Raw genomic sequence first — 27,085 nt, 5'->3', positions numbered from 1 at the left:
CGCCCAAGACACCTGCACTCTTTGCTGCCTCTGTTCTCCCTCCCTACCAGAGGTCAACCCTGAGATCGTAGTAGCAATGTGCTCTTTTTTTAAACACCACTAAATTTCATATGGTTTCCATTATTTTTATTTACCTATTTATTATTATTTTCATAAGAGTCTTGGAGAGGTAACCTCCATCCAAGCTGGTGTGTTATTTTCAGTCCCGTTACATCCATAGCAACTTGTAGTCAGTTCCTCGAGTATCTCGTCATCTTCTACTAGTCACCTGAGTCTCCCAGTTATTTTCTGCACACTACATCAGACATCTTTGTGAAGTCTAGGATCACTAGACTGAATAAAATAGATCTTCCGTATCTTTGTAGAAAACTGTTAACTCTTTATGCCAAACTAATTTGATGTTTTACTGATATTTTTTCAAATCACTTTTTATTTCTCTCTCTTTTCATGACTTTTGTTAATGTTTTGTGCAGATTCTGTTGGTCTACGTTGTGTTTTGATGACTCTGAGGTCGTCAGAGTCTCCCCTTGTTATTTCTCCTATCTTAAATTTTGAATTGATAGTTTCCAATCCTATGATAGTGTTCCTTGTTTGATAGATGACATATAGAAACTATACTCCAGGTCGTGATTTCAAAAAAGTTTCTAGAAAAGCTTATCTAGGACATCTACTACTTGCCGTGCAAGCATACAGTAATAATACTTGTAAGAAAAAGATTTCTTTTAGGGAAGCCAGAAACTAACTCTAAAATGTTTCTTAAAAAGCCTGAGTGAAGGTAAAACATGTAACAAAATGTTTGCAAAACACATGGTTGATCAAATTTTAAGTGGCTCTGAAAACTTCTTTAAAACAACTGATCTGTTACAGTGTGTCTTGTCTTGAGAGAAACCTAGAAGTGGTGAACGGTTCTATTTTGGGCTTTAAACTGTCTTTAGTGGTTAAAAAACACAAATGAGGTGAATACACTTTGGGGAAAGTTGCTTTGCATCTAAAACAAATGTTTTAGTGAGAAAGAAGAAGTGTTACTATCTATAGTTAGTAAACAGATGTGTGTGTTTCTGGTCTTTTTTTGTTTCCCCCCCCCCCCCCCCTGCCCAGAATGCAGTATGTCTCGTTCCCTTGCATCCAGTTGCTTTGCTGTGGGGATGATGATGACAACAAGTTTTCCTATCTCTTCAATATTCAGAAAGCTTCTTAATTTATCTAGTAGTTTACTCAACTGAACACAGTAAACCAAATAATGGAGAAAATATTATCTGTGCTTTGGAAGAAGACGGTACTTTAGTAACTTGGCAAATTCAGGCTCTAGGCACCTAGCAAGTCATAGAATCATAGAATAGTTTGGGTTGGAAGGGACCTTTAAAGCTCATCTAGTCCAACCCCCTGCAAGGAACAGGGGCATCTGCAACTAGATCAGGTCACTCAGAGCCCCGCTAATCATTTATTGGTTTTTTCTTAACACTGTTCCAGCAATGTATATATTGCTTCTACATTTTTAAAGCAATGAAAATTATTTTAATAGGCAGTATAGTAAGCTGAGGTCTTGACAACCATTGTTGCATTTTCAGATATACCTAGACTTGTTTGAATAAGATCTAGAAATACTTAAAAGTCTATTTAACTGAAAACATATTCCAAGGTTTTTTTTAATACCTTTTTTTTTTTTTCCTTATGTTTAGCTAAAAGCTCTGTTCAAAAGTAGCTGGGTTATGGGGAGTTTGTGAAATGGCTGTGTTGATGTGTGACAGCTTCGCGATGCCGAAAGGGGCAGTATCTGATCCCCTCCTCACAGCCTCCGAGCTGCTCCGTCCTTCTGCCTCTGTCTGAGCCGATTGATCTCACTGAACTAACAGAGAGATGTTAATGGTTTTGCTGCTTTTGTTGTCTGTTGAAATCAGTGAAGTTTCAGATCAGAGTGGGACTGGTGTGGGAGGGCATGGGCTGGCACTGGGGAGCACTGAGCCCTTACAGCAGCTCCATCGCTGGAGCTCCCTGGTGAAACCTCGCAGGTAGGATTGCCCATGTTGTGTAGAAGCGTGTGAAGTGCTCTCCAAGTGGTGTCTGCAGAAAGCCATTGAAAATGCATCAGATTATATTTTCAGAATCTTTTTTGTTTTCTCCTTTCTCCCTGGCTTGTTCCACAACACCATGTATAGCTTATTAGAGTCCTGGTAGCATCAGCTCAGCCCCACCTTCCTGAAGCATTTTTTAATGATTTTTTTACGTATAGTTGTAGGAATTAACTGATCCAAGTTTCTTGATGGCACAGCTACTCTGTGTTGCTCTTTGTGAACTTTCTGTTTCTTATAAATTGCATCCTACCTAACAATAGTGATAAATTTTCCGAGTGCATCTTGCCCGGTATCCTGCTTCTGATAGTAGCCCTAAACAAATGTCTGCATAAAAACAAGGTATGTGTATGTATGAGGCTTAACCTAACTCCTTTCCCAGATCCAGCTATTTTTGTATCATGGATTTCCTGAGTCTGGTGTGTCTTGTCTCTACTAATTCGCAGTAGACTCATCTTCCAAGGGCTTGACCATTTTTTTTTCCTTTAAACTCCTATAAATGCTTTGCATCCTTAGCAAGGACCACAGGTTCGCTTTGAATGTTGTTCTTGACAGATTAACTCCAGTTCTTACACACAGAGATGGTCAGCAGTCATCCTTATCTCCATGCCATTCACAATTCATATATTGTCCCTCCAGATTTTGCTTCTGAATGTTAGCGGATTGTTTGAAGTCCGTCACTTCATACATGAAGCTAGATATGGGCCCGTGGTCCCTCATATCTCTCTACATTTTATATGCCTAATTTTATCTGACATTTTGTTGCCCAGGCATTTAATCTTGTGAAGTTTTTCTGCAGTATCTCACTCTGCCTTTGTCCTTACTGTCATAAAAAATTTGGTATCAATCAGCAGACTTCTGTTGCTCAGCCCTAGACTAAAAGGTCACTGTTACACCGATGTTGAATATGTATATATATATACACACACACACATATCGAGTGCAAAAGCAGAACTTACCTGTTCACTTGGCTGTTGCATATCTAGTGGCATCCATGGAATAAAACCTTAATGGAAAGGTTTCCACGTGGAAGCTTTTCCGAAAGACAGTCTGCAGGGCTAATTGTGGAAATGAGTTCGCAAGGTGGACTCCAGCTTCATTGCCATATCTGGTAAATTGTCCATTCCACTGAGATCAAAAAGTCGAAGATTAGAATGGAAGAATGCAAATGCTTTGGTGAGTCAGACAGCACGAGAAGGATGAAAAGCACAGGAACTGTCTTGGGATGAGGCCAAGCAAATGCTTCAGTTTGCAGGCTGTTACTTAAGCAAGCCTTTCACATTTATTGTATTGAGAGTTTTATTGTATTCCTGCATGGTGTGTTGAAGGAATTGTTTTGTACAATCAGGTTGATAATATTTTCTTTGCAAAGACGAGCTTGCACCTTTTACCAGTTTTGGATATCTTTTTGTCTTCTTAGGACACACAGCTCAAATAGAAATAATATAGTTAACACAGTTGAAATTACATTTGCATAGTTTCTGCAAGTTTCTTAAGACTCCAAATATTGTGTTTTCTGTCTGTGAATGCAACTCTTATTCTATGGAGAATCTGGTCAGGGCTGTTCTGCAAGGGAAATATTTTTAGATTGTAATTCAAGGAATCTGCCTACACCAGACTTGGAATGTCTCTGAGAGTCTCTTCTGTTCTTCCCTTCCCCCGTCTACCCAATATTTAGATTATTTGTGGTTTCTTCACTACTTTGAAACTATTTTTTATAACACTTGCACCTGTTTGGTTTTCAGTAGTATAGACAGCAACCCAGATGTGTGCAGCTGCGTTAGTTCATGTCTACTCACTCCATACTGAATATAGTGTCTCCTTATTAAATGTCTAGTTAGTTGCAAAACTTTTCAGTGATGCTCTGAATTTAATTTCCCCCTTTTTTTAGCAGACCTGACAATATAGGGAAATATTTCTTTACACCTTCTTCCTTTTCAGCAATTTGAAGGAAACCAAGTTGTGTTCCTGGGCTTAGCCACCATATTGGTTTCTGCAAACACAGTGGTTTGAGAATATTTTTGTATTTTAATGTGATAAAATCATGAAGTGGTGAACAGAAGTGGAATGAATATAGGCGTTGATACGGAACAAAATGACTGCTTATTTCATCCCGTTCTGGTTACTTTCTTGAGCTGCAGGAAGAGTGAAGAACTTGATTTTGGCCGGCTTCGGATTTGGTGTCAGGGTCCTTATTCCTGTGAAAGCTCTTGTGGGGATGCAATCCCATCTTGTCAGCTTCCTTCTTGTGAAATTCCTTCTGATTACATTTTCTTCAGACGAGCTTTAAGATAATGATTAAGTAGTCCTGCCTTTTTGATCTACTTGTAGAGCTTATTGGGATGATGCCCCAAGTGTAATTCCAGTAAATACTGGCAGCTTGTTAGAAGTCCTACTCTTTTTTTTTTTTTTTTTTTAATATATCAATAGTGCAATTATTTTAACTGTTTGTATACTTTCTTAAGTGCTGAACAGAGGGAAATAATCGCTTCCCTCAGGCTGCCCTTGCTCACACAGCCCGGGACGTGGTTACCATTTATTATTTGGGAGTGAGCATGCTTGTTCCACACTGAGAATGGACAGGAGCTGAGATGTGACCCCAGGTTCAGCCTCAGCAGGACCCCCTGGTCCATCCCTGTCGAGCTGTTTCCTCACCGGCTGCCGTGAGGCTGCACCAACCGCTTCACAAGGTTATTCTGTTCTGGGTGCAAGACTTTGCCTTTTTCTTGGCACTTCATGAGGTTCCTCTTGGTTTATTCTACTGCCCATCTCAAATCCTGCCTTGAGCCCTTGCTGAGACTGTTTCTTTTACAAGTTTCATGTGTTTTAAATGTTGTTTGAACACGTTTTAATTTTATTTATATTTTTTACTTTCAGTTATAAACAATAAATAAAGACTGTTTTGCTGTTGTGTCTTGCTGATGCTTGTTTTAGACCAGGTTTTGAGTCTTTTCAGTTGAGCTTAGCTTCTGTGTTTGAGTGGTTTCCATAACTAGATCCTGTTGTGCATTCTGCAAATACTAAACGTTTTACTATGCTTATTGCTTACCTATATAAATACTTTAACTTCAGTACATAAGTCACTTGTGACCATATTAAAATTGCACGCTTTCTACTCGGTCATACTTCTATGTAAGTTGTAGTTGTGCAGTAATAATTCAAAATAGCTCTGACTGCTTAACTGTTCTTTTGGGCAACTGATAATGCACAGCAAAAAGTTCAGGTTGTCTGTTACAGTGAGGTACTCAAATCTCATACAGAGGGAGAAGATTCTGAAACTGTAAATTTTTTTTAAAATTTTTTAATTTTTTTTCTCTAAAATCAAGACACATACTAAAGAGTTTTATAGACAGAGTATTTTTTTTTCCAGCAGAGAACCTGGTGAGAAATTGATAACTACTGACGTTATGAGAACGGTTTATAACTCGTCCCCACTATTGCTGATTTCAGATAATTATTCTTTACAAATTAGCTCACAACCAGTGTTCAGACACACCAGCCTGAAGTCCCACTAATATTTGCATTTTTCTCTTCCTTGTACTTTCCATGAGTGTTGATCCTCTTGCTGTGTCATCTGGCCCAGGATTTATCATGTTGTGAAGGATTTCGTAATTTTCAATCTGTTTAAGCATGGGCAGGGACAGAGTTAATCCAGTGGAAAACAGGCTATATTTCAAATTGCGTTTTGCCATCCAAGAGTGTTGCCTAATGTGTGAATTAGTGGTAGCAGACACTGAAGCCTCTTTGCTATTGACCTAAACTCTTTCCCTATACGACTGTTAATTTGTGTGCACTTTTATATATATTTTTAATGAAGCTGTATTTTGTTTTTTAAGTGGCCAAGAAGAATTTTCAGAGTTACGTAAGTCAGGGCATGTAACTCGGTCCTCTTGCCATAACAGGCTTTCAAGGTTGGCCATGTGCTGAGACTATAATTCTGCCTCATTATGCAGAAAACATTAGTCATTTTGTAATGTTGTTTTTTTCCAGCAGGTATATTTAGCTTTGTCATGCTATAATATTTAGTCTCTGTGCATATGAGAACAACAGTGAGGTGATTGCTCACCGCACCTTTTTTAAGGATTGTTGAGAAGTATACTTAGCTGTATTTTTAACAGTGTTTTTAACTGGAAGGTGGTTGGGAGTCTTCACAAACTGTTTAGCTGAAAAATGCAAGTGAATAGTCTGAAATTTTTATCTTGTAGGACCTTTTAAAATATACGTTTTTAAAAACTACATCATAGGATGTAACTAACCATTTTGTAAAGGTTATTTATAGAGAAACTGCTTTATGTATTTCATATGGGCATTACTTCTACAACAAAATATTTAATTGTCAAGCCAGCTAGTACATGCAATTTCTATCTGCTTTCTTGGCAGACTTTGTGCAATATAGTATTTAAACATAAAAAGTGCAAAAAAAGAAAGGGTGGGAGGGGAAGGCAAAACTCAGTCCGAAACCCCAGCACCTTCCTAGTTTATTTTCTAATTCTCCTGAGGATGCTTGTCCCTTCGACGCAGTTGCACGTAGTCCAAACTGAATCCTTTATTCATTACTGTGAGCTTAAGATTTGTCTATTTTGGACATTACTTGTGGTGAAAAGAGTTAGTTCATTTTACCTGTCACTAGTTATTTCCCTAAAGTAGTGCTTGCCTCGCTCCAGTGTTTTCAGGTGTTCGAACAGTCCTCTGAAGTGATGCTGGAGTTGTCCGCGTAGTAAATGGGAATGGATTTTTCTTTACTAAACTGCTTTCTGGGTGAGGCTGATTTCGAGCTGCAGCACATTTCGAGCTGGCATATTTCTGTTTAAATTAATTAAGATACAAATGTGTTTCAGCAAAGTTTATGTAGTACACTGGAAAAGAGCAGATGTTGATTCTTTTAATATGAATGAGGTCATGAGCTCTTCCCTCATTAGCCGTTTTTCTTTTCATACCTGAGCAAATCTTTAATTTAGGAGGTATATTTTTGAGGTATATTACCCTGACCAAGAAAAAAAGCCAGATTTCAGTTGTATCTTGTTGAAACTTATTTTCACTTTTTTTTTGAGAAGCATTTCCTTCAGTACAGTTGCTGTTGTTCAGACAATAAGAAGGAGACTTTCCATCACTGAAACAAGCTGGCTTTACATCGGCTCCTAGGAACAGCGTGGTGCAGATGGCCTCAAGTTTGGCCTCTTTGTTCTTGCAGATCATTATTTGTTGTATCAATTGTTTGCGCCATGTGTTTATTTTTGAAATAGCTGCTGTTGTGCAGTGGTGCCATGCACAGTGTCTCCATTCATGGGGTAAATCACTGCTGTCCGTCAGCTGGGGAAAGAGCTGCTGCTGTTCTGTAGCTGCTGGCTTGGCGGCAGTGTGCTCTCCGCGTCCAGAGTGGTTCTGGTCCCATGTACTGGGGTGTTTTAGCGTGCTCTCCATGTCCAGAGTGGTTCTGGTCCCATGTACTGGGGTGTTTTACTGTGCTCTCTGCGTCCAGAGTGGTTCTGGTCCCATGTACTGGGGTGTTTTAGCGTGCTCTCCGCGTCCAGAGTGGTTCTGGTCCCATGTACTGGGGTGTTTTAGCGTGCTCTCCATGTCCAGAGTGGTTCTGGTCCCATGTACTGGGGTGTTTTAGCGTGCTCTCCATGTCCAGAGTGGTTCTGGTCCCACGTACTGGGGTGTTTTAGCATGCTCTCTGCGTCCAGAGTGGTTCTGGTCCCATGTACTGGGGTGTTTTAGCGTGCTCTCCATGTCCAGAGTGGTTCTGGTCCCATGTACTGGGGTGTTTTAGCGTGCTCTCCATGTCCAGAGTGGTTCTGGTCCCATGTACTGGGGTGTTTTAGCGTGCTCTCTGCGTCCAGAGTGGTTCTGGTCCCATGTACTGGGGTGTTTTAGCGTGCTCTCCATGTCCAGAGTGGTTCTGGACCCACGCACTGGGATGTTTCAGAAGTGTTGGTCACATCAACTGCAGTGTTGCTGGTGCTCAGACCTCCACACCTGCAAAACAGAGCCTCTCACCCGGGAGAACAGTGAGAGTTGAAGGAGAGGACAGGACAAATGGTGCTGATCAGGCACAAAGCGTGACCAGCACTGGTTTGTGAAGGACTGGACCCTTTGATTTCCCTATCCCTCTATTTTCCCACACTTGTCGTTCCCAAACCACATTGACGCCTCCCTTTCTCCTTTGCTAAAGATCCCATAGCAACTCTTACCATCCCGGGTTGCTCTTCCTTGCACCCCACAGGAGGTGTTCAACCCCCACATGCAGTAACAGCCTGCGAGGTGCCTTGGGGAGCATTTCCATGTGCTCACCGTGATGGGTCTCACGCTGGCCATGGGGCTGACACACTCCTGGGACAGCCAGTGTTGGGTTCTCCCACCCACTGCTGGTCCTCTCTGTGCCTTTGCATGTGGAGATGAGCATCTACCACATCACCTAAACGTTTTTCACCTTGTTAAGCATATTGGATGTAAGAATTTTTTCCATACATCATGGAGAATGACAGGAGAAATGTACCTAGAGTGCTCTTTGTTGACTTGCACACTCTGTGTTGTGTGTCAGCAATCCAAGTTAAGGTATTGGAAGAATTTTAATGTCAACAGCAGTTCACCTCCCCTCTGCTTCTGCCCTTAGGGGAAAAAAATAACATTTTGGTAAGAAGCTGTCAAACCATAAGAATCACTATGTCCAAGAGCAAGATTCTTTGCCGAGCAATGTGAACTAAAAGCTGAATATCATGATATCTATTGAAATTGCTTTCCTTAAGGCACTGTACTTCATGATAGGGCTTTAACTTGATTTCTGCTCTAAAGTCTAAAATTGTTGGGCAATCCTCAGTCTATTTCAACATTCAAATTTTTTATTAAATGTTTTTAAAAGAATGCCTGCATCTTTAATATAACAAAATTAAGTATGAGTATCCAAATCAAACCAGTGTGAGCTTGCCCTTAATTGGCTAAATGAACATGGGCATCTCTTTTCTTTTTTTCTCTCCCCAGAATTAGCTAGTGAGGTGTTTGTTTCAAACACATAGCCTGCCGTTGTCGAAGTTTTCAGCAGGTGCAAAAATGAAGTGCAGCAAATGTTGCTGCAAAAACCCAAGTCTTTCTTCAACTTCAGCAGATGTAGAGTGGGAAGAGTCAAGTAAATGAGAAATCAGTGTGATGAAATGAAATTTATGCCACATTTCAAATTTGACATCATTGGTTTAGGTCTGAAGTGAAAACAAATCAAAACAGCGATCGTGAAGTGAAAACTACGGCCCCAAAGTGTACAAAGGTTCTCGAGTTATCTTAGTAAAGATTTATGAGGTTCTTTTTTGGTTTGGTTGTTTAAAGGGAGGGATTCTGAGTTTTTCCTCAAGCTTTTCTCCCTCCTGTTGCCTTTTATGCATTGCCCACTTGCTTCCACGAATAACAAAAAGACACTCCTACCACAGAACATGAACTCTTGCTCAAATTTTTCTTAAATTTGCTTTCTTCTGCATATTAATGGCATTGAAACCCGTGGCTTGTGCAGTGCGGGATGCAGCAGGTTTGACTATTGACTCTGGCTGCCTGGAATACACTTGGATGCTGACTTGTGAGAGGGGGCGCACACAGTGATGGAGGAGCTGCTTAAGCACCACCTTTACATTTCCATCTGCCTGGTTTCTAGAAAAACATGGCAATTTCGGTTAATAAATCCAGGAAATAAGATCAGCTATATGTTAACAATCTAAGAAAAAATAGAATAATGAAGCTGTTGGGGTTGCCTTTTTTTTTTTTTTTTGGTAGCCTTTCACAACTGTTTTGTGATATGTACTAAGTATTGTACATGACACCTGCAACTCAATACAGTGTCTGAATTCATAAATATTTTATGATTTATTAAATCACTATTTGTGATTGTCTGCTGATCTAATGGGTAGATACTCCACATGCCAGAACTTGCCCAAGCTGGTCCTGCAGCCTGCGGGGAAAATCCTTAAAGGATTGTGTCAAAGATACAACACTGAAGCTTAAAAATAGACATTCGGTCCTCAAAAGGAATTTGCTGCTCTTCCAGATTTGTTACTGAGCCATGCTCTTATACACAAATACGGTGACCTCATCTTTACTGGATAGAGTTGAAGCTGTTCAAATCATTGGCATTAATTTCACCTCTATCAGATGCAAATATACGTGAGTTCTTATGCCCCTGTATTCATGCATGCATGCCTTTTTTTTTTTTTTTTTTATACAAGCCCAACAAGCTATTGCTCAGAATACAGTATCTTTACCATTTAAATACATGGAACTACTGTACATAGAGAGTTGTGTCTAGCTGTACTTTTAAATTAATGCGCAAATGTCAGGAATGAAGCAGTTCAGCGTAAAGTAGCTCTAAACTCTAAGCATATCCAATCTTTTTAAAGGCTTAACAGATAAGCCTTTTATTTAAAACTTATTTGCTGTAGATTTGCTTGCATATATAAAATATAATCTGCGTCAGTAGGTTTACAATTTACTTACCATAAGTTGCCTTTTTTGTGATGACTAAAAATGATTAAAAATAGCACTCTGGGTGAATTACCTGGATTGTCAGCCAAATAATTCTGATATCTCTTAATTGTTGATTTGTGCCTGAAAGTAGTTTGTGCTATAAAAGCAGATCTCAGTTTCTCAAAATTGAATACAATCCACTCACTCTGTGATGTTTTGAACTTCTGGTCAGCCTGAAACAAGTGTGAGGTATAGGTTTTGTATTGTGTTTCACAGCTTGAGCTGTCAGAAGAAAATAAATATTTCTTCAGAGAGTCTATAAAAGCTTTACCTGATTTTTTAAAAAATTGTTGATCAGGTTTTAGATTTGCCTGATGAAATTATGATCCTGTAATGCCTTATTTTGTATGTATAAACCTATGGTAGCAATAGCTTTTTTCCAGGTTATCCTAAAATCTGATTCTGTTAATCTCTGTGTGGAAGTAATTGTCTAGAGCTGTACATGAAAGAACTTGATGTTTCGGTTTTCTTGTGTGCTTTTAGGTGAGTTGTGTAACCTCATAACGCTGGATGTAGCGCACAATCAGCTTGAACATCTTCCAGAAGAGATTGGAAGCTGCATGCAGATCACCAACCTTGACTTGCAGCACAATGAGCTCTTGGACCTGCCAGAAACCATAGGTACGTGAAGAGGCTGGAGAAGAGAAAATAAATCGCTTTTTCCAAATGTTCAGTAAGACGAACAAATTTAAGAACGAGTTTTTGGTTGGTGGCTGTAGGCTGGTGTTCAACTCAAGGCAGCTTCACACTTGAGATCAAACGCAAGGTGTGCGTGTTACCTTAAATGCCGTTTATAGCTTTCTGAATTACGTCTTTAAATTCAGCTGTGCTGCAGAATGCAGCGTCATCTAAGAATGAGACTTATAAGGAAAAAAATTCATCACTTCTACCTCTGATTTAAGGTTCTGTGCTTACGAGTAAATATCTGTAGTTTGTCCATTCTGTAATGAAACTGAGCATATAAATGAATAAAAGGCTAAAAGACTCATAGTTTTGATATGTCATACTTTGGCAGAGAGCTTTAACTAACATCTTTGGCTAAAGAAAAATAGAACTAAAAAGGTAGATATTTGAAATTAATTATATATATTTTATGCTCTTTGGTAGAGTGACTGAAAAAAAAAATCTTTCAAGTCCACAAAGTTATCGTACACTAATGCAATAAAATACAGGGGGTTTGCAACTTAGATTGGGAGTAATAGACCGAAATAAACACCATCCTGGTCGGTTTCAGAATCTCATATAGGATGAAACAACAAAATATGACTTTTCCTGTTTAATTAAATCATTTTAAAGAGATGAGATGAAAGATGCATGCTGTGGTTTTTAAAAAGTTAAAAACCAGAGGTCATCATGATTTTAAGCTCTTATTTGTCACCAGAAGTGCTCTGAAGAATGAACATTATCACTTGGACAATATTTAATATTGAACATTTCATTAATGTTCTTTAACGCTAGTAAAATGAATGGTCAGAAGAGTGAGGAACCTCTTAACACTCCAGCTTTTCTTCTAGCAGTAGATTGTTGAGTGTGGAGTTACTGTGGCGTTTTGTTTAGAAAGTTTGACCGGAACAGAGTTTACATTGATGAAGTATCCACTGGAGCTAAATTTCCTTCCTGGACTGATGATATTTTTAAACTTTGGAGATCCCACTCCATCTGGAATTTGCATCTAACAATTCATAAGCACAGCCTTTATTTTGTAGCTATTTTGTAAATCTTTTTGAAAGTTGTTTTACATAAAACTTATGCGTAGTGTACATGTCATATTTAAGAATAGAGTTCTCTGGATAAACTGTTAATTATGGGAAAAATTCTCTAAGCAAGTGTGAGATTTCCATTTTCAGGGCTTATAGATGACTATTGTTGATTCTTGTGCAGAACAGTAGTGTGATTTACTGAGTTGTTTAGTGACCGGCAGTCACTGAGCTTCTCAGAGGACCACAAAAATCTCACTTTTAATATGATGCAAGGCTGTGCTCACACAGAAAGGCCTTTGGGTAGGAGAGGCACAAAGTTATTTAGGCGGTTAAGTCATTTGTCATAGGAAATTGCTGACTATGCAATCAGGATTGTTTGGACTCATCTGTTTCTTCAGAAAGTTATTGTAAGGTTAGGTGGTTTGTATTGAGTCAGATTCATACCTGGTTGAACGGGATTTCTGCCTGTTTTCTTGGTTTTGTTTTTCCATAACACTGTCTTCATAGTTTTTTGAAGTTAGATATTTTTAAATGTATATAGCTGTCTCTTTATGTGCTTATCTGAGCTGAATATCAATGCTATATAGCTCAAAAAACCCACCAAAGACATGAATAAGGGTAAGAGAGAGCAGTGTGCCGTCATGTCTTTGACCTTACACTGGTTCAGTTTTTGCTCCACTGGAAAATACCTGTTGTTGACAAATGTGTAGTAGCTGAGCATTCCTGTTTAGAGTAATATTTTAAAATCAGAAATTGGTATTTGTGCCACGTATAGTTCACAAACAGCCAGAACTGAATACATAAGGGAAAAAAATTTAAACTCCAGCTGAAATGATAATGATCAACCTACATTTATACATGTTACAGAAAAGGCAGCCGTAGCCGGTTCAGCAACATTGGCTTTATTTCTTAGTCATCGGAGTTTTGATTCAACATTAAAGCAAGTTGTGGCTTGATTTTTAGATTGCAGCTTGCTTTGTGGTTAGGACTGTTCAGTGAGAGGCTGTGAGCACTGAGAAGAACCCAGCGAGTAAATGGCGCGTAGCCCTGGCGAGCGGCGCTGCCCGACGGCCCTTCCAGCCTCTCCATCCCTCGCTCCTCTCTCCGTCTCTTCCCCTACTCAGGGGTATCTACCCGGTGTTCAGCACAACTGGCTTTTCTGCCAACATTTACATGCTGCCAGCTTTCAGTACACTTAATATATAAGTGCTGTCAATGTTTCTCCAGTTCAGTCAAACTGGGGTGGGGTCTCAGACCAGAAACAAAAAAGACCAAGCGCATTTACTCATTATAGATGTTTAACATGAGGTTCCTGTTATAGAACAGACCTTCCATTACTGACAGGTCTGTCCCCTCCTCTCTCACCAACACCCTTTTGATGGAGACCTGTTTGGTTTTGGTGTTTTTTTTTTTTTTTCCCCTTGAAAGGGATGTTTTTGTCAAGCCGCTCTGAAAAACAAACAGCCCCCTTCCTTTTCTATTTCTCCCTCCCCTCAAAAAGGACCCCTTCCCTCCTCCCCTCACCCCACCAGAACTAAAAAACCCTTGCAAAATGCTGCTTAAACTCTCTGCTGGATTATCCAGCCAAGTTTGGGTTTTACCACAGAAAGATATCTGAATCTGCCAGTTAAAAAAAGCTTGTTTTCTAACTAACAGCACTGCACTGAAATGCGCCGGAGCTGTGAGGAAGGGATGCCGGAGGGTGACATGCAGGGGAGCGGCAGGGAAGGGATTATGCACCAGCAATGATTACAGAGGTAGCAGAGCCAATATACCCACTCTGTAAAAATACAAAGTTCTTGTTTCAACTAACGCTTTATGAGCACACTGTTGTGCAGTAACAAATGTCAGTTTTAGATATTAGTTGTCAGGAAGTGACCTAATGTCTTGCTTTATAGATATTGGCTTAATACATTCATATCTGTATTTCTGTTGATTCAAAATTGTAAAGTACTTTGTATATGAGATCACTTCCTGTAAGAAAAATGAGCTTTGTGGAACAGCTTAACACATTCCAAGAGTCTCAAGTCTAGAATCAAAATCAGAGTGCGATCTTAGCTGCTTAGTGTTTTAATTGCAGATCTTTTCCCCACCCCCATTTTTTTGGGGAGGGTGAGGGAATTACAATCTATTTTTATTTACACAATGTTTTATCTCTGTATACTTAGCTGGCATGCTAACATATCCAAAAGATATATAAAAGAAGGTAAAGAAAATACCATTTCTATTGAAATAAATAATCAAACTTTTGAGAGAGAGAGAAGGCAAATTTTGGGTGGAGTAAAGTGTTTCTTTGGATTACAAGCTAGCTTAGAAAATTTTGTGCAGTAAATACCACATTGTGAGTATTCCCTCTTTGAACTTTTAATTTTAGCATTCTGTACAAATGTGTTCACAATTTCTTGTTTAAAAGCACAGAAATGCTTATTTGAGAAAGAAATCCAACAGTAACAGAATTACAGCTTTAAAATAAATCGGATTCTTCATCTGTTTTGTAATTTTCTAGTTTTGTGGGCTTACATGTGGAGTTTGATTGTAGTCGAATGTGCCATATTCATGGACATTTAAGGCAATAGACTTTTTAGTACGAAAAAGAATAGTCAGTTGTAAATGTTCCAAAATGATGCTTTAAAAGCACAAAAAATTCTGTCACTGGACACACTTTGCAGTGTCTGACATGGCACCATTCCGAAGAGATGGTTGGGAAAATGGGAGGCATATTCAAAGCCCTGCGCTACTCTCCTGCCCTTGGCTGCGACGCGTTAGCTCAGAAGCTGAAATCACGACTCTCACGAAAGCAAATATGTGGAATAGCTTTGCCATTTTTGCTGGTTGAAATTGTACTGTTACACAAACTAGGCTTTGTGCTGCAAACGTTTGGCCCCGGTGTACATCTAACAGCTCTGTTGTGCTTTTAATACAGACAGCTGATAAAACGTGAAGCATCGTGACCAGAACCGGGCGTATGTAATTGGTACAGCTCAGGTTACACAAATTGTGGTTGAGAGCTTTAAGTTCCTAGAAGTCCTAGTAAAGAAATTTCTGTAGAAAAGTGGAGCTAGTTTAAAATGGTATTTTAAGTTTAGCAGATTTAGCAAAAACTGGAGAGGTCTTATTCGGAAATGGCTGACAGATGCACTGGTCCTGGTAAGACCCAGCAGAGCCCCTGCAGCTCCCTCAGGGCTCAGGGATGATGTTCATCCCTGACTGATGGGTTCGATGTTACTTATTACTCGCCACTCTGATGGAGCAAAGTGCACGAGCTCCTGCTTCAGCTTTGGCAATATTCATATTCTTAAAATTTAAGCACGTGAGCTAGTGCTTTGGTCTGCGAGCATTCAGTACTTTGCAGGATCGAACCCATTTCCATAGGCTTACAGTAGATCTGATCAGTGTTCAGTGCTTTGTCTGAGGTTTTGTTCTTGGATTGTGCTACTAGTGAAACATTTTTAATTAGATTCTGCTAGTATTGGGAAATCGCAATAAGCTTGGCCTTTGCTTTATCTGGTGGAAAGCAGCGTCTCCCACTTTTATTCTTATTTTTGGGCTATTATATGCCTTTACTAGTTCTCATGGTGGTATCGTAAAGGGAATTAAGCTTTTGGTTCTTGTTTGCTTCAATTCTAGACTTAGTAAACATAAAGCAGTGACATTGGCTAGAAAATAGAGAGTGGCAGGATAGGGTCAGTGGGAAGTGACTGCTCGGTGCCTCCTCCAAGGGCAGAACAGAGGGATGGAGCAAAGCTGTGAGGCGGTGACCTCAGACCAGTAAAAATCAGACGGTTCTGCGTGCGATGGCTCGGGAACACCGGGGTGTCAGTGTTCGCACAGGCTGCTGTAGATAATAAAAGCTCACAGGGCAGCGTGACAATTATGCAGGAGGAAAATGTATCAGGTGCTGCTAATTTTTGTTTGTGGCTGAGCCACACGCTGCCGAATCTCCCCCGGCTCTTGGGGAAGTTTCAGGCCGGGCTTTCCCTTTCCTTAGGTTCTTCTCCTGGTATCTGCTGTTGGGTATTTTTTCCCAGAGAGAAAATAGTAGGTGGATCTCTGTCTGCGTACAATAATTCTCACATTCCTTAATTAGCTAAAATTATAAATGTATATTCATGTGTTATACACTTTATGTTTATATGGCAGGGCAGACTTAAAAAATTAAACACATCTATCACTTAGGAAAGGTTAATGTTTTTTCTGCTTTGCCAGTTAGGTGTAAACCGTTCCTACAATGTGATTTACATTTATATAAATCTTTAATTTCACAGAAGGTTTGAAATAGTCAATTGAAAAGGAAAATTAGACTAACAATGAAAAATGAAATGAAATAAATTTCAGTAGCGCTGTGTTATAGTATGAAGTATGAATTGAGTAAAATCCAACGCTTTTGTTGATAGTTCAAAATAAGTCCCAACTGTTGCTTTTGACTCTGTTGCAGTGTGAAGCGTGTTTATATTTTTGTATAATTTTCAGCTAATTCAACTTTCTTTCTTTGTTTTAATAAATAAATCTCCAATGCAAGCCCGATATAGTTAGATACATATGTACTGTTTTCCTGTAAAAGTTAGGCTAGCTTCTGTTGGCTTATTCATAGAATCATTTTGGTTGGAAGAGACCCTCAAGATCATCAGGTCCAACCATAACCTAACTAGCACTAAACTGTGTCCCTAAGGTCCTCATCTAAATGTCTTAAACCCCTCCAGGGATGGTGACTCCACCGCTTCCCTGGGCAGCCCGTTCCAGTGCTTCACAACCCTTTCTGTGAAGAAATGTTTCTTAATATCCAATCTGAACCTGGTGGAACTTCAGGCCCTTTTAAAAAAAAAAAAAATTAATTTTTAATTAATTCTACATTTATTGTTTTGATGTGTATTTATGAAAATACTTTTAAATTTGTATTTTGGTTGGATATTCTTTCTTATAAGACTAGGATGGGGACAGTTTGTTTTAGTGAATGTACATACCATCATACAGTAATTAGATATGGAGACCAGCATGTACAGCTATATTATAACTGCAGCTCAGCATTTTCAGAATGGTTTCTATACTGCAGAAAGAAAAAGCCCATAATCTTACCTCCTTTATGTAAGACACAGGCACAAGGGAAGAGTGATTCAAAGGAACACATCGGAATCAAGACAAGCAGCTCTTTTAGTTACATGCATCTTGATGAACACATGTTAAATTAAGTTGAATTTTCATAGCTTAGACAGTTTCAGAAACATGTCACTAAGAGTTTGTGCTCCCTGGCCCTACGCAGGTGTTTTGTGTGCTGCGTGTCAGATACTCGAGCCTCTGTCACTCGATTTTTGCCAGAATCTTGTGTGCATCTTTCACACATACGCAGTCAGCAATAACTGTGGTCTTGAATCACAGCTGAAAAACAAATAAGTGCTGACATGCTCACGCCTTAGCCATAATTTTGAAATAGTGAGGGAAAACCTATCTTTGGTTGCTACTGTTAGACTGAAAATAGAGAGGAATCTCTTTGCTTTCTTAAATGGTATTTAAACCAGTAAAGGGGGTAGAGATTAATTTTACATTTATGTTAAATAGCTTCTAATAGATAATATCTTTTAGGAAGATTCCTAGACTTTATGTAAGGAAGATAATGCATTTGGTTTGTGCAGGGCAAAAAACGATGGATCCTGCTGACCTTGTAATTTGTGAGTCTGAATCTGCTTCCTACACTGGCCTAATATATCAGGAGGTATTGGTGGCTGGAAAGAAAAATCAAAATATATTAAAAATCACTTTACTGTTAAACCAGTAAAATTCAGAGTTTGTTAAGTTAAGCTTTGTGTCGTGTTTAAATATACCTTTGTATTTGGAAGAGTATGATTATATTTCATACTTTGGCTTCAGCAGTTGGTTGCAATGATCAGGAGGGATTCTCTTCTACAATTTCCCTGCCCTCCCACCCCCCATCACCTTTCTATCCCCATTCCCAGTTTTGCGAAATTATCAGCCTTTAGCTGGAGCACATTAAGCATTAGGGATATTCCAGCCCTGCAGGCTGTAGAAAGGATTTGACCTATCTCGGACGATTGATCAATGGCACTAGTTTACATTCATACAAATCTATAGGTTTTGGTTTAGGAAGGAGTTGCTCCCAGATCAGATGAGTAATGACTACGGGATTTGTTCTGCTTTCCTCTACAACTTGCTGACTGAGGTCATCTTCAGGATGTCTTGCTGTACCAGTCACTCGGCGCTGCCCGAGGGTGACAGAACACTGGAACAGGCTGCCCAGGGGGGTTGTGGGGTCTCCTTCTCTGGAGACATTCAGAACCCGCCTGGATGCCTTCCTGTGTAACCTCACCTGGGTGTTCCTGCTCCAGCAGGGGGATTGGACTAGATGATCTTTCGAGGTCCCTTCCAATCGCTGACATTCTGTGATTCTGTGTGCCACGGTGTTGGACATTGGCAGACATCATCTTTGCTTGTGGAATGCAATTGGAGGTTAAAACAGTTTATCTGAAGCCATTTGTTTTACTCTACAGCTATTGGGGGAAATGTTTTGCTTACTGACAAGAGATTAGATTAAACATGTCAACGGCTCCTTTCACCTAAAAATCTGTGAAACTGTTCAACAGTTGTCATGGAGTATGGCCGACTTCTGGAAAAACTAATATATAGTAAGTACAAAGTGTGATACAGGCATCTTTGGACTTCCATCTATTTTAGGCTGGGAGCACCGTTGAAATATCTGAGTGCAGTGTTTAATTGCTACCCATAGCTGGCCATCTCTGGCTTCTCTAATCTCTCTTACACAGCTTTCAACTCTTTCAAAGCTCTTTGATCTTGCCCGATTCGTAACATCTTGGTTGAACCTCTTTTGGCTTTTTCTTCCACATTGTCATCTTGGTTATTCTCATTACAAGATTAATGTGATGTGGTTTATTAAACTTAAATGACGTATGTTTTTTTTTAAAGTGACATCAAGCATGGTGGTTTTTTGTTTTTGTGTTTCATTTTGTTTTAAACGTTATTAATTTTGGCTGTACCTTTTGCTTTCTGTTTGTTAAAAGTGAAATCTGGTACCTCTTGTATGCAAAACAGCAATTTATCTTTCTTAGAAGAAATTCCCTTAGTGAATTAAGTGAACTGAGTTGTAAAACATGTTCTTTAATAGGTGGCTACTCATTGTATGCAAAGTTCAGTCAAATCAAAATTTAGGAATATTTACAGAAGTTAGACCATCAGAAATACTTACTAGTGCCATGTTGCTTGTAGCAAATTCTTGCAATTACTTATTGCGTGCTGAGGTTCACGTATACTTTTGATTACAATCTTACAGGGTTTTGATGTGCACAGCTCCTGTAAGTCCAATTTGTGTTTTTAACATTATCTGCAGAAAAGTTTTCTCCAGTGAAGAGACTTTAAATTGATCTGATGCTTCTGGTTTATTTAGGAGAAAGTTACTGCTCCTGATAGCAAAGTAACTTGATGAACTAAGTTATATAAAACAGACTAATTATTCCATCTTTTAGTAGTGGTGCAGTAATATTTCGCACGAAGTAATGACCCTTCATTTAAGGGTGGGGAATTTGAAGGATTATTTAAACTAAGGGAGAGAAAGGAAGAGGTGTGGTAAATTCCAGAAGAGAGCATTTGTCACTCCCTTTAGAAAGCACTAGTAGGACTTTGAATTAGGAATCTGGGTTTCTTTATATTATTCAACATACCAGTTCCTTTTTCTCTTGATTTTGAAATACTCTGAGGTGTATTGCTCCTACTTTGTGAACCACTTCAGATGGTCTTTCTAAAAAAGTGTGCTTTGGTAAGCATGGTTTTCTGCTTTATTTCCAGTCTTCCCTTTGTTTTGGGATTGGCAAACACTTGTTTTTCTTTGACTAATATTTTAGAGGTATCTTTAATGAAGAATTTAATTTAAACCATCTATTTAGAATCCCTTTTATAGTAACAGAATTTAATTTAGTGTTTCTGGATTTGCATGCTTCCAAGTATTTTTTGTTCATTTCTGTGTAAATTAAACAGCTAACCCTGAGAGAGGCATGTAACGCCTCCCGTGAAGTGATTATGAATTCTGCACTTACGTTGCTTCAAACCTGAGTGCTGGGCGAAGCGAGGCCCACTGATGGGCATTAAAATGCTTTGCTGGTGAGAAAATGGACCTGAAACGAGGTGTCTGTATGAAACCTGATTCCCAAGAGTGACTGTTCATGCCAGAAGTTGAACTAAAACAATTTTTCAGTGACTTTCTAGGCCTGGCATAAGTGTAGGGTTTAGTCAGGTTTTAGTATTGTATTTTTACAAGTAGCAATGGACGGGGCAGTTGAGTTTACAAGGTATTTTGTGATGGGCTCCCTAAGAAAACACGTTGGAAGGAGTTTGGCTGGTTACTTTTCCTGCCATTAGCTGCTTTTCAGTTGTGGTTATCAAACCGTCGTGTTCATGAACATCTAGCGCCGCGTTGTCTGAGTCGCTGTACCTGCGAGGGGCTGTGTTAGAGAAACCGCTGAGCTACGGTTTCAGTGACAAAAGTACAACCGCAGATGATCCTGATGACTGTCTGACTGAGTTGATTGTGATCAGTCGTTACCTTCCTCGCCTTAATTCTTAGACTGATATGCGGCCATCTCAGAACCAGTAGCTCAACTGGAGAAGATGGAGATGAGTGCAGGCACTGTAAAGCAGCTCTGAATATGAGTATCAGCTAGGTAATCCTGAGCTCAGGGAGCTGTAAATGGTATCGCTTTTGATCATGCAATACCTAAGATGTGCGATTTAGAAACTTTCAGCTGTTTTCTGTTATAAACTGCAATTTGCCACTTTGCTGGTTGGAGAGCCTGCGAGGAGGCCTGAGCATGTTAGCTGCCTGGCGGCTGGGCCATGGAATATGGAGGCAAATATTAACATTATTGTACTGATTATTGCTTTTTATTAAACAAAAACAACAAACCCAACCCAAACCGAAAGAACAACAACAACAACAATATGCCACAACACACTGAGCAGAGAGTAGAGCTATAAGGATCATCCTTTTTTGTGAGGAGGAGGCTGAGAACTGGCTCATCCAGCATATGAAGGTAAAAGCTGATAAAAGTTTCTCACCACGATGCGTTTACAATGGGGTGTGAATATTAACTCTGTTGAGGATGAAAAGATAGATATCTAAGTCTTGTTGACAGACGGCTAAATGGCAATAAATTGGCTATAAATACATTCTGGCCCGAAATGAGAAGGTGGCCCAAACTGTGTGCAGCAGCTGGATGCAGGACAGCCCTCCCAGGGGCAGTGACAGAGGTGCTGCTGATGGAGCTCCAGCTGAAATCTTGCTGCTTTTGTTCTCAGGAATAACTGTATTTAGTGCTGTGGTGTGTGAAACAGTCACAGGGAATGTGATACATGCAGCATGTGTCTTCTTTTGTGCCTTTTCCATGGAAGAGAAAGATGACTAGGAGAGAAACAGTGATAAACTTTTATGGAGAAATGCTACTTACAATTTAAAAAAAAAAAAAAAAAAAAAAAAAGAGCTTCTGTTAATGCCTCCTTTCTGATAATGCCATAAGGACAGCCAGTGTGTGTCATTCTCTCCTGAAACATTATGGCACAGTTTGATTCTCTCTAATGGCTGCCTTGTTTCATTTTTCTGAAATGCCACGTTGCTGGTAGGAAGAGGAGCCACACACGTACAACCTGTGCTCGCAATCTGGGAACTGGCATAGCGACGTTGGATTGCTAAGCAACAGTTGGCATCATGCTGGCTGCTAGAGCCGTTCCCTCTTCGTCCAACTGCCTGAAAAATCCAGATCAGCATCTAGCTCAGGGTTTAAGTAGTGAAAAAGAACAGTAGATTGATACCTTATTCTGTGTAAAGTTTGTAGATTGTTTTGTTAGTAAAGCATTAAATAACAATTCAGAGAAGAGCAGTCAGGATGTGCTTTGTTCATCCCTAGAACAGCGAATCCTCACGATCTGGGTGCCTCGCAGGAGGGTGTCTGTCGTGTGAAGCGAGGCCAGTTTCCGATACAGCCAGCAATGCCACATCTCGCCAAATATGGCATGAAATAGCTACACTACGTAAAAGTTGTTCTTCTTTATACTAGTGGATTGTAGGCTCAAAATAGGTCCTAATTTTATTTTCTTTAGTACATACACGCACTATAGGATTTGACCTCAGAGAGGAAGATTTGTGTGTGCACTGGAGAACCGTATTGATAGCCCTGGATTTTAAATGCCTTTTTTGGTTAAGGGAAGACTTTCTTTGCTGCTTCTGCAAAAGCAAATTGTATACTTGCTCAGAAAGAAAGAACTTAAAAAGGAAATAAAAATCCCAGTGGGAGATACTACTACTTAAGCAGTGCCAGGTGACTACCTGTTCTCTTAACTTTTGTTTTGTTATTGACAATACTAAGTGAAATTTGTTGCTAAGCTTGTTATCTAAATAGCAGATATGGACTTTTTTTTTTTTTTACTTTCATTGCTGTTGTGAATCTCCATTTTAGTAACTATAGCAAATCATACAACATTCCCATTTTCCAGTTATTATTAGCTACATTTCCAGCTATTCAGCGGTGTAGGGTTCAAGAAAGACATATATTGCTACTTTCTTTGTTGAGGTTCCTTCTCTGTCTAGCAGATCCCATTGTAGCAGTTGTATTAGTTTTCAGTCTTCATTTCTTTTTATTTTGTTTCATCCTTTGTTTCCAGGCATATATTATACACTGCATTTGTGTGTTCCTTTGCTGTGTTCCAGTAATCTTTGTATAAGTATGTATATATTGACATTAATATATCCTTCATTTAATGAGTAGACTGTACCTATTAAGCTCCCTTCATATTTTAAAATTATTTCTGGTTATTTTTTTTGCCGTTTGTTAAATCTGATGTTTCTTTTCTAATATGTCTTTCTGGTACTTCGATTTGCAGAACAAATGTGTTGTGGCATGAGTGGTTGTAAAAATGACTGTAAAGTATAAAATATTTTGCAAGGACCTGATGGATTGTGTGAATCTGTTCACGAGCTCCATGGGTGCGATGTACATCCATGCACAGACATGTTTTCTGATTGCAGGATGAGCCAGAAGACTGAACACTGTTCTTTGTACTATTTGCCAGTTGACCTTTCAGTGAAGTTCAAGCTCTTAAAACTTGTAGGAGAGGCTAAATGCCGCAGCACCGTATGGTTCAAAGACATCCTTAAGCAGTTGATTTTGGTCTTGAGTACTTGCTAGATGGCAAAGGTTGGAGCTAAAGGCAGCTTCAGATGGGAAATTTTCAAGTTTCTCAATATTTTTTTCCTGACAGAAATACATATCAACTGGCACTGTCAGCCTGGCAATATCCAGTAAGATTTTTACATGCACTATTGTCTAGACTTCTGTGAACTTCCTCCAGACTTTTCCTTCAGTATCATTCTGAAAACTTGGACGTTGTTTTTTTTTTCCCTATGACTTTTTAAGGACTTGGTTGCTTTTAGAGGGTGGGTTTTCTTCACTTCACTGTAGAGGAAATTATTTTGCCGGGACCTGAGCTGTGTGATGTATGCCCAAGTTCTGGTAACATGAGTCATGGCATTGAATAATGCTGTCTGTAATTTTAAAAAGTCATTTTGGGGACATCTGGAAAATGATAGAGTTCTTTGTTGGTGGAGAGATCAGGATAGAAGGACTTCCGCAGAAGGACATAAGCCTTGCTTGCTTACCATATTATGCACAACTTAAGAAAAATATATAATATGCACAATCTACTTCTGCATGATTGGCTTCAATGTTGGAAAGCGCTGTAATCTGTGTATCCTGTGTTTGGGGATGACAGCTCCATTTCACCGTATGCAAAGTTTGAAGTGTAGAGTGCGAGACAACAGAAGAATCAGAAGTCAAACCTTGTTTTGTGCCTTTGTGTTAATCTAACGATATATTAATACCTGTTTCCTACCTGCAGGAAATCTGTCCAGTTTAAGTCGCCTTGGCCTGAGGTACAATAGGCTGTCAGCAATTCCGAAGTCTTTAGCGAAATGCAGTGAACTTGATGAACTGAACCTGGAGAACAACAACATTTCTGCTTTACCAGAGGTGAGAATTAGAGGGAGTAGATTTGGGAGGGAATGTCATTGTAAGGTATTGGAGTTTTGCAGAGGGATTGAAACCTGTGAAATTATTTTGTCTTGCATCATAACTCTGAGGAATTGCCTCTGTTTTAATCTACATGTGTGTAATGTGAAATATTGCAATTCTGTACAGTTAGATATGTCTAACTCGTACAGAAGAACTGATGTCATACAACTTCAGTGGAAAGTGGGAGCAATACATGTGATTGCATTTGCTGTCCTCACTCTCTTTAAAAAACCTCAAATAAGGAGCCTGGTTCCCACCATTCAAGCAAGGTGAGAGTTTCTCAGTATTTTTGTTTCATGGAGGTAGGGAAGAATTAGAAAAATGAAAAATAGATACTCTTTGCCATCTAATTGAGGCAAGAATGACCTTTAGGAGAATGGCTAAAGCTTATCACGGCTACTTGGCTTCAACATTCTCATTTTAATTTGGAAGAGCGTGCTGTTGACACCAGTGAGATATTGTCTCGCGACTCATTGACACGCCTGCCGTCAGTTATGAAAAATAAAAATTTGCATAATTTTTCAGTTTCCAGTCACTTTCCGAGGATCTTGGGAGAGAGAGGAAGAGAAATCTGTTTTCACAGCTGCTGCACTTGGTTGTCTTACCTTGGCCTGTCTTGCTTCAAGCTTAGTGTGGGACCGAGGAAAATGTCCATAGTTAGAAGCTGTGGAGCGACCTTGTCAGGCTCTTCAAGTAACACGTTCCCCGAAGCAAGTGCTTTGCTGGCTCTGGTGTGGGGAGGCAGAAAGTCCAAGTCCCCAGTGCAGCTGTACCTTTTTCTGTACTCCTTCCCTGGAGTTCTCTGAAAGGTGACCCTGTGGGCTCCAGTTTTACAGTCCTGCAGTGGTTGGTTACAGACCATTTTTTAAATACAGCTTTGATGTCTGTAGACTTGGAAACTATTCCAGCTGTTGGTTATACCTTTCATCCTGATTTTCCTTTTCTTAGTTTCTTGAGACTGATTTATCAGGGTAGCAGAGTGTGAGATGCTTGGCTACATAGTGTGTATTTTTGGTGCTAGTAAACATTTACAGAAAATGTTTGACTTGAAGCATTAGTGCCTGGGCAGAATTGCTCTGATGACAGAAAAAAATCTGATGTGATTGATTCTTACTTTGGATATTTCTTCCATTTACTTTAGAACTATTTGAAGATGAAGGCTTCAGGACACACCAGAGTTTTATTCTGTTCTAATGATGGTCAAAACTGCTTTCCAAAGCTGCTAACAAACCAAAACAACAAGAAGCATAAATTATTAGTATCAAATGATTCAAAATGTATCTAAAGAAGTATATAGGAAACTATACATGGAAGAAAAAAACAAAACGCATTTGGAGTTAGACAAAGTATTCATAGTAACAAAGTGCAATAAGTAACTACTTTCCGTCAGATAAATTTCTAAACTCGGCAATGATAGACTGAAAACAGAGAATTTAATAAATGCTTGGGTAAAACTATCATTTAAGAAAATGCTACTGACTGAAAACCACCAGGCTGCTTTTAAGATGAGAGCTAAGCTAGCCCACCCCACTCCACCCAGACATTTTATAAAAGCATCTGCAGTATAATTACAGAAAGCTAATGTGAGGGATGATTACTTGCTTTAGAATATGTTCAGTCATAATACGAAACTCTTTGTGACTGTGCTGCCTTTTTCATGTATATTTGCCAACAATATGTTAACACTTAAGCTGCTACCTTGCAGAAGTGTATAGTTTATACTGTAATCTGTTTAAAGTAAAACATTCTGTGTTATAATACAAAGAACTGTGTTTGTAGAAGAAACTTCTGAATTTCAAAACATAGCTGAAGCTGCTGACGCTACGCCTAATAAATATTTTATCTTAAAAGGATGGGCTGGGAGAAGGCAGCACTGCCACAGCTCTCACAGATGTAAGAGCATTGTTCTCTTTGTATTGCCAAAGCTCTCTTGCTTCCCTTCAAATGTGTTTAATTGCTCTAGGCTATTAGACTGTATTAGCTAACATATTTTTAATATTTTTTTTTGTATGGAAGCAGACTTCAAAAATGGCTTTTTGAAATGCCAAGATCCATTTGAAGCAATTAAGTGTGTTTGTAACAGAGCTCAGGGACTGCCTAACCCTAGGACAAAGAATATCTGTTTATTAAGTATAGCTAGAGGCAGTATTTTCTAATCAAAGATTATACTAGTTAATGATTAGGTTACATTAATACTGATTTGAAGATCCATTATTTTATCTTTAGGGGGAAAATTGTTTCACTGATATTTGCCGAGATACCCCCAGAATTGTATTTCAATGCTTGGAGTTTTATCCATGACATGTAGACGAGTCCCTATTAAATCTTGTTTTATTTACAATAACGTTAATAAACTGTTTAGAAAAGTAGCCAAAGTTTTCCTGGTGAAACAACAAAGCCATGTTCTTAAAGCTTTTATAGTGAGTGTAGCACTGAAATTGCAACCCAGAAATACTGACATTAAGAATACGGTAGGAATCATCTTGTTACTGCTCGTTCCTGGTTGGAGATGTTGCATTATTTATGGTGTGTAATGCCACACACGAACCTCCAATTTCTGTAATACTTAAGCAAATAGAGCTGAATTCAAGTTGGCCTAGTAATAAGCAAAGGTGATACTTCAGCAGTAGTTTGGATCTCATTATTCATCCCCACAGTTCCAGCAACGTGGCTGGAAGGTAACTAACAGATAAACTCTGAGATCTGCACTGCTGAGATTTTGCAATCTAAT

General features: G+C 39.2%; 1 protein-coding gene across 2 annotated transcripts in view; it reads left to right on the top strand.

Moving 5' to 3' along the window:
• SHOC2 (SHOC2 leucine rich repeat scaffold protein) overlaps positions 1 to 27,085 on the top strand; it is a 72,267-nt gene that overhangs the window by 33,012 nt on the left and 12,170 nt on the right. For both annotated transcript variants that reach the window (XM_065639251.1, XM_065639252.1), the window contains exons 3-4: positions 11,058 to 11,195; positions 24,182 to 24,312. In XM_065639251.1, coding sequence (XP_065495323.1) covers positions 11,058 to 11,195; positions 24,182 to 24,312 — 269 coding nt within the window. The remainder of the gene's footprint in view (positions 1 to 11,057; positions 11,196 to 24,181; positions 24,313 to 27,085) is intronic.

Source organism: Caloenas nicobarica, chromosome 7, assembly GCF_036013445.1.
Source record: "Caloenas nicobarica isolate bCalNic1 chromosome 7, bCalNic1.hap1, whole genome shotgun sequence".
Taxonomy (NCBI): domain Eukaryota; kingdom Metazoa; phylum Chordata; class Aves; order Columbiformes; family Columbidae; genus Caloenas; species Caloenas nicobarica.
The sequence above is the reverse complement of the archived record's forward strand: the minus strand, read 5'-3'. Positions and strand labels throughout refer to the sequence as shown.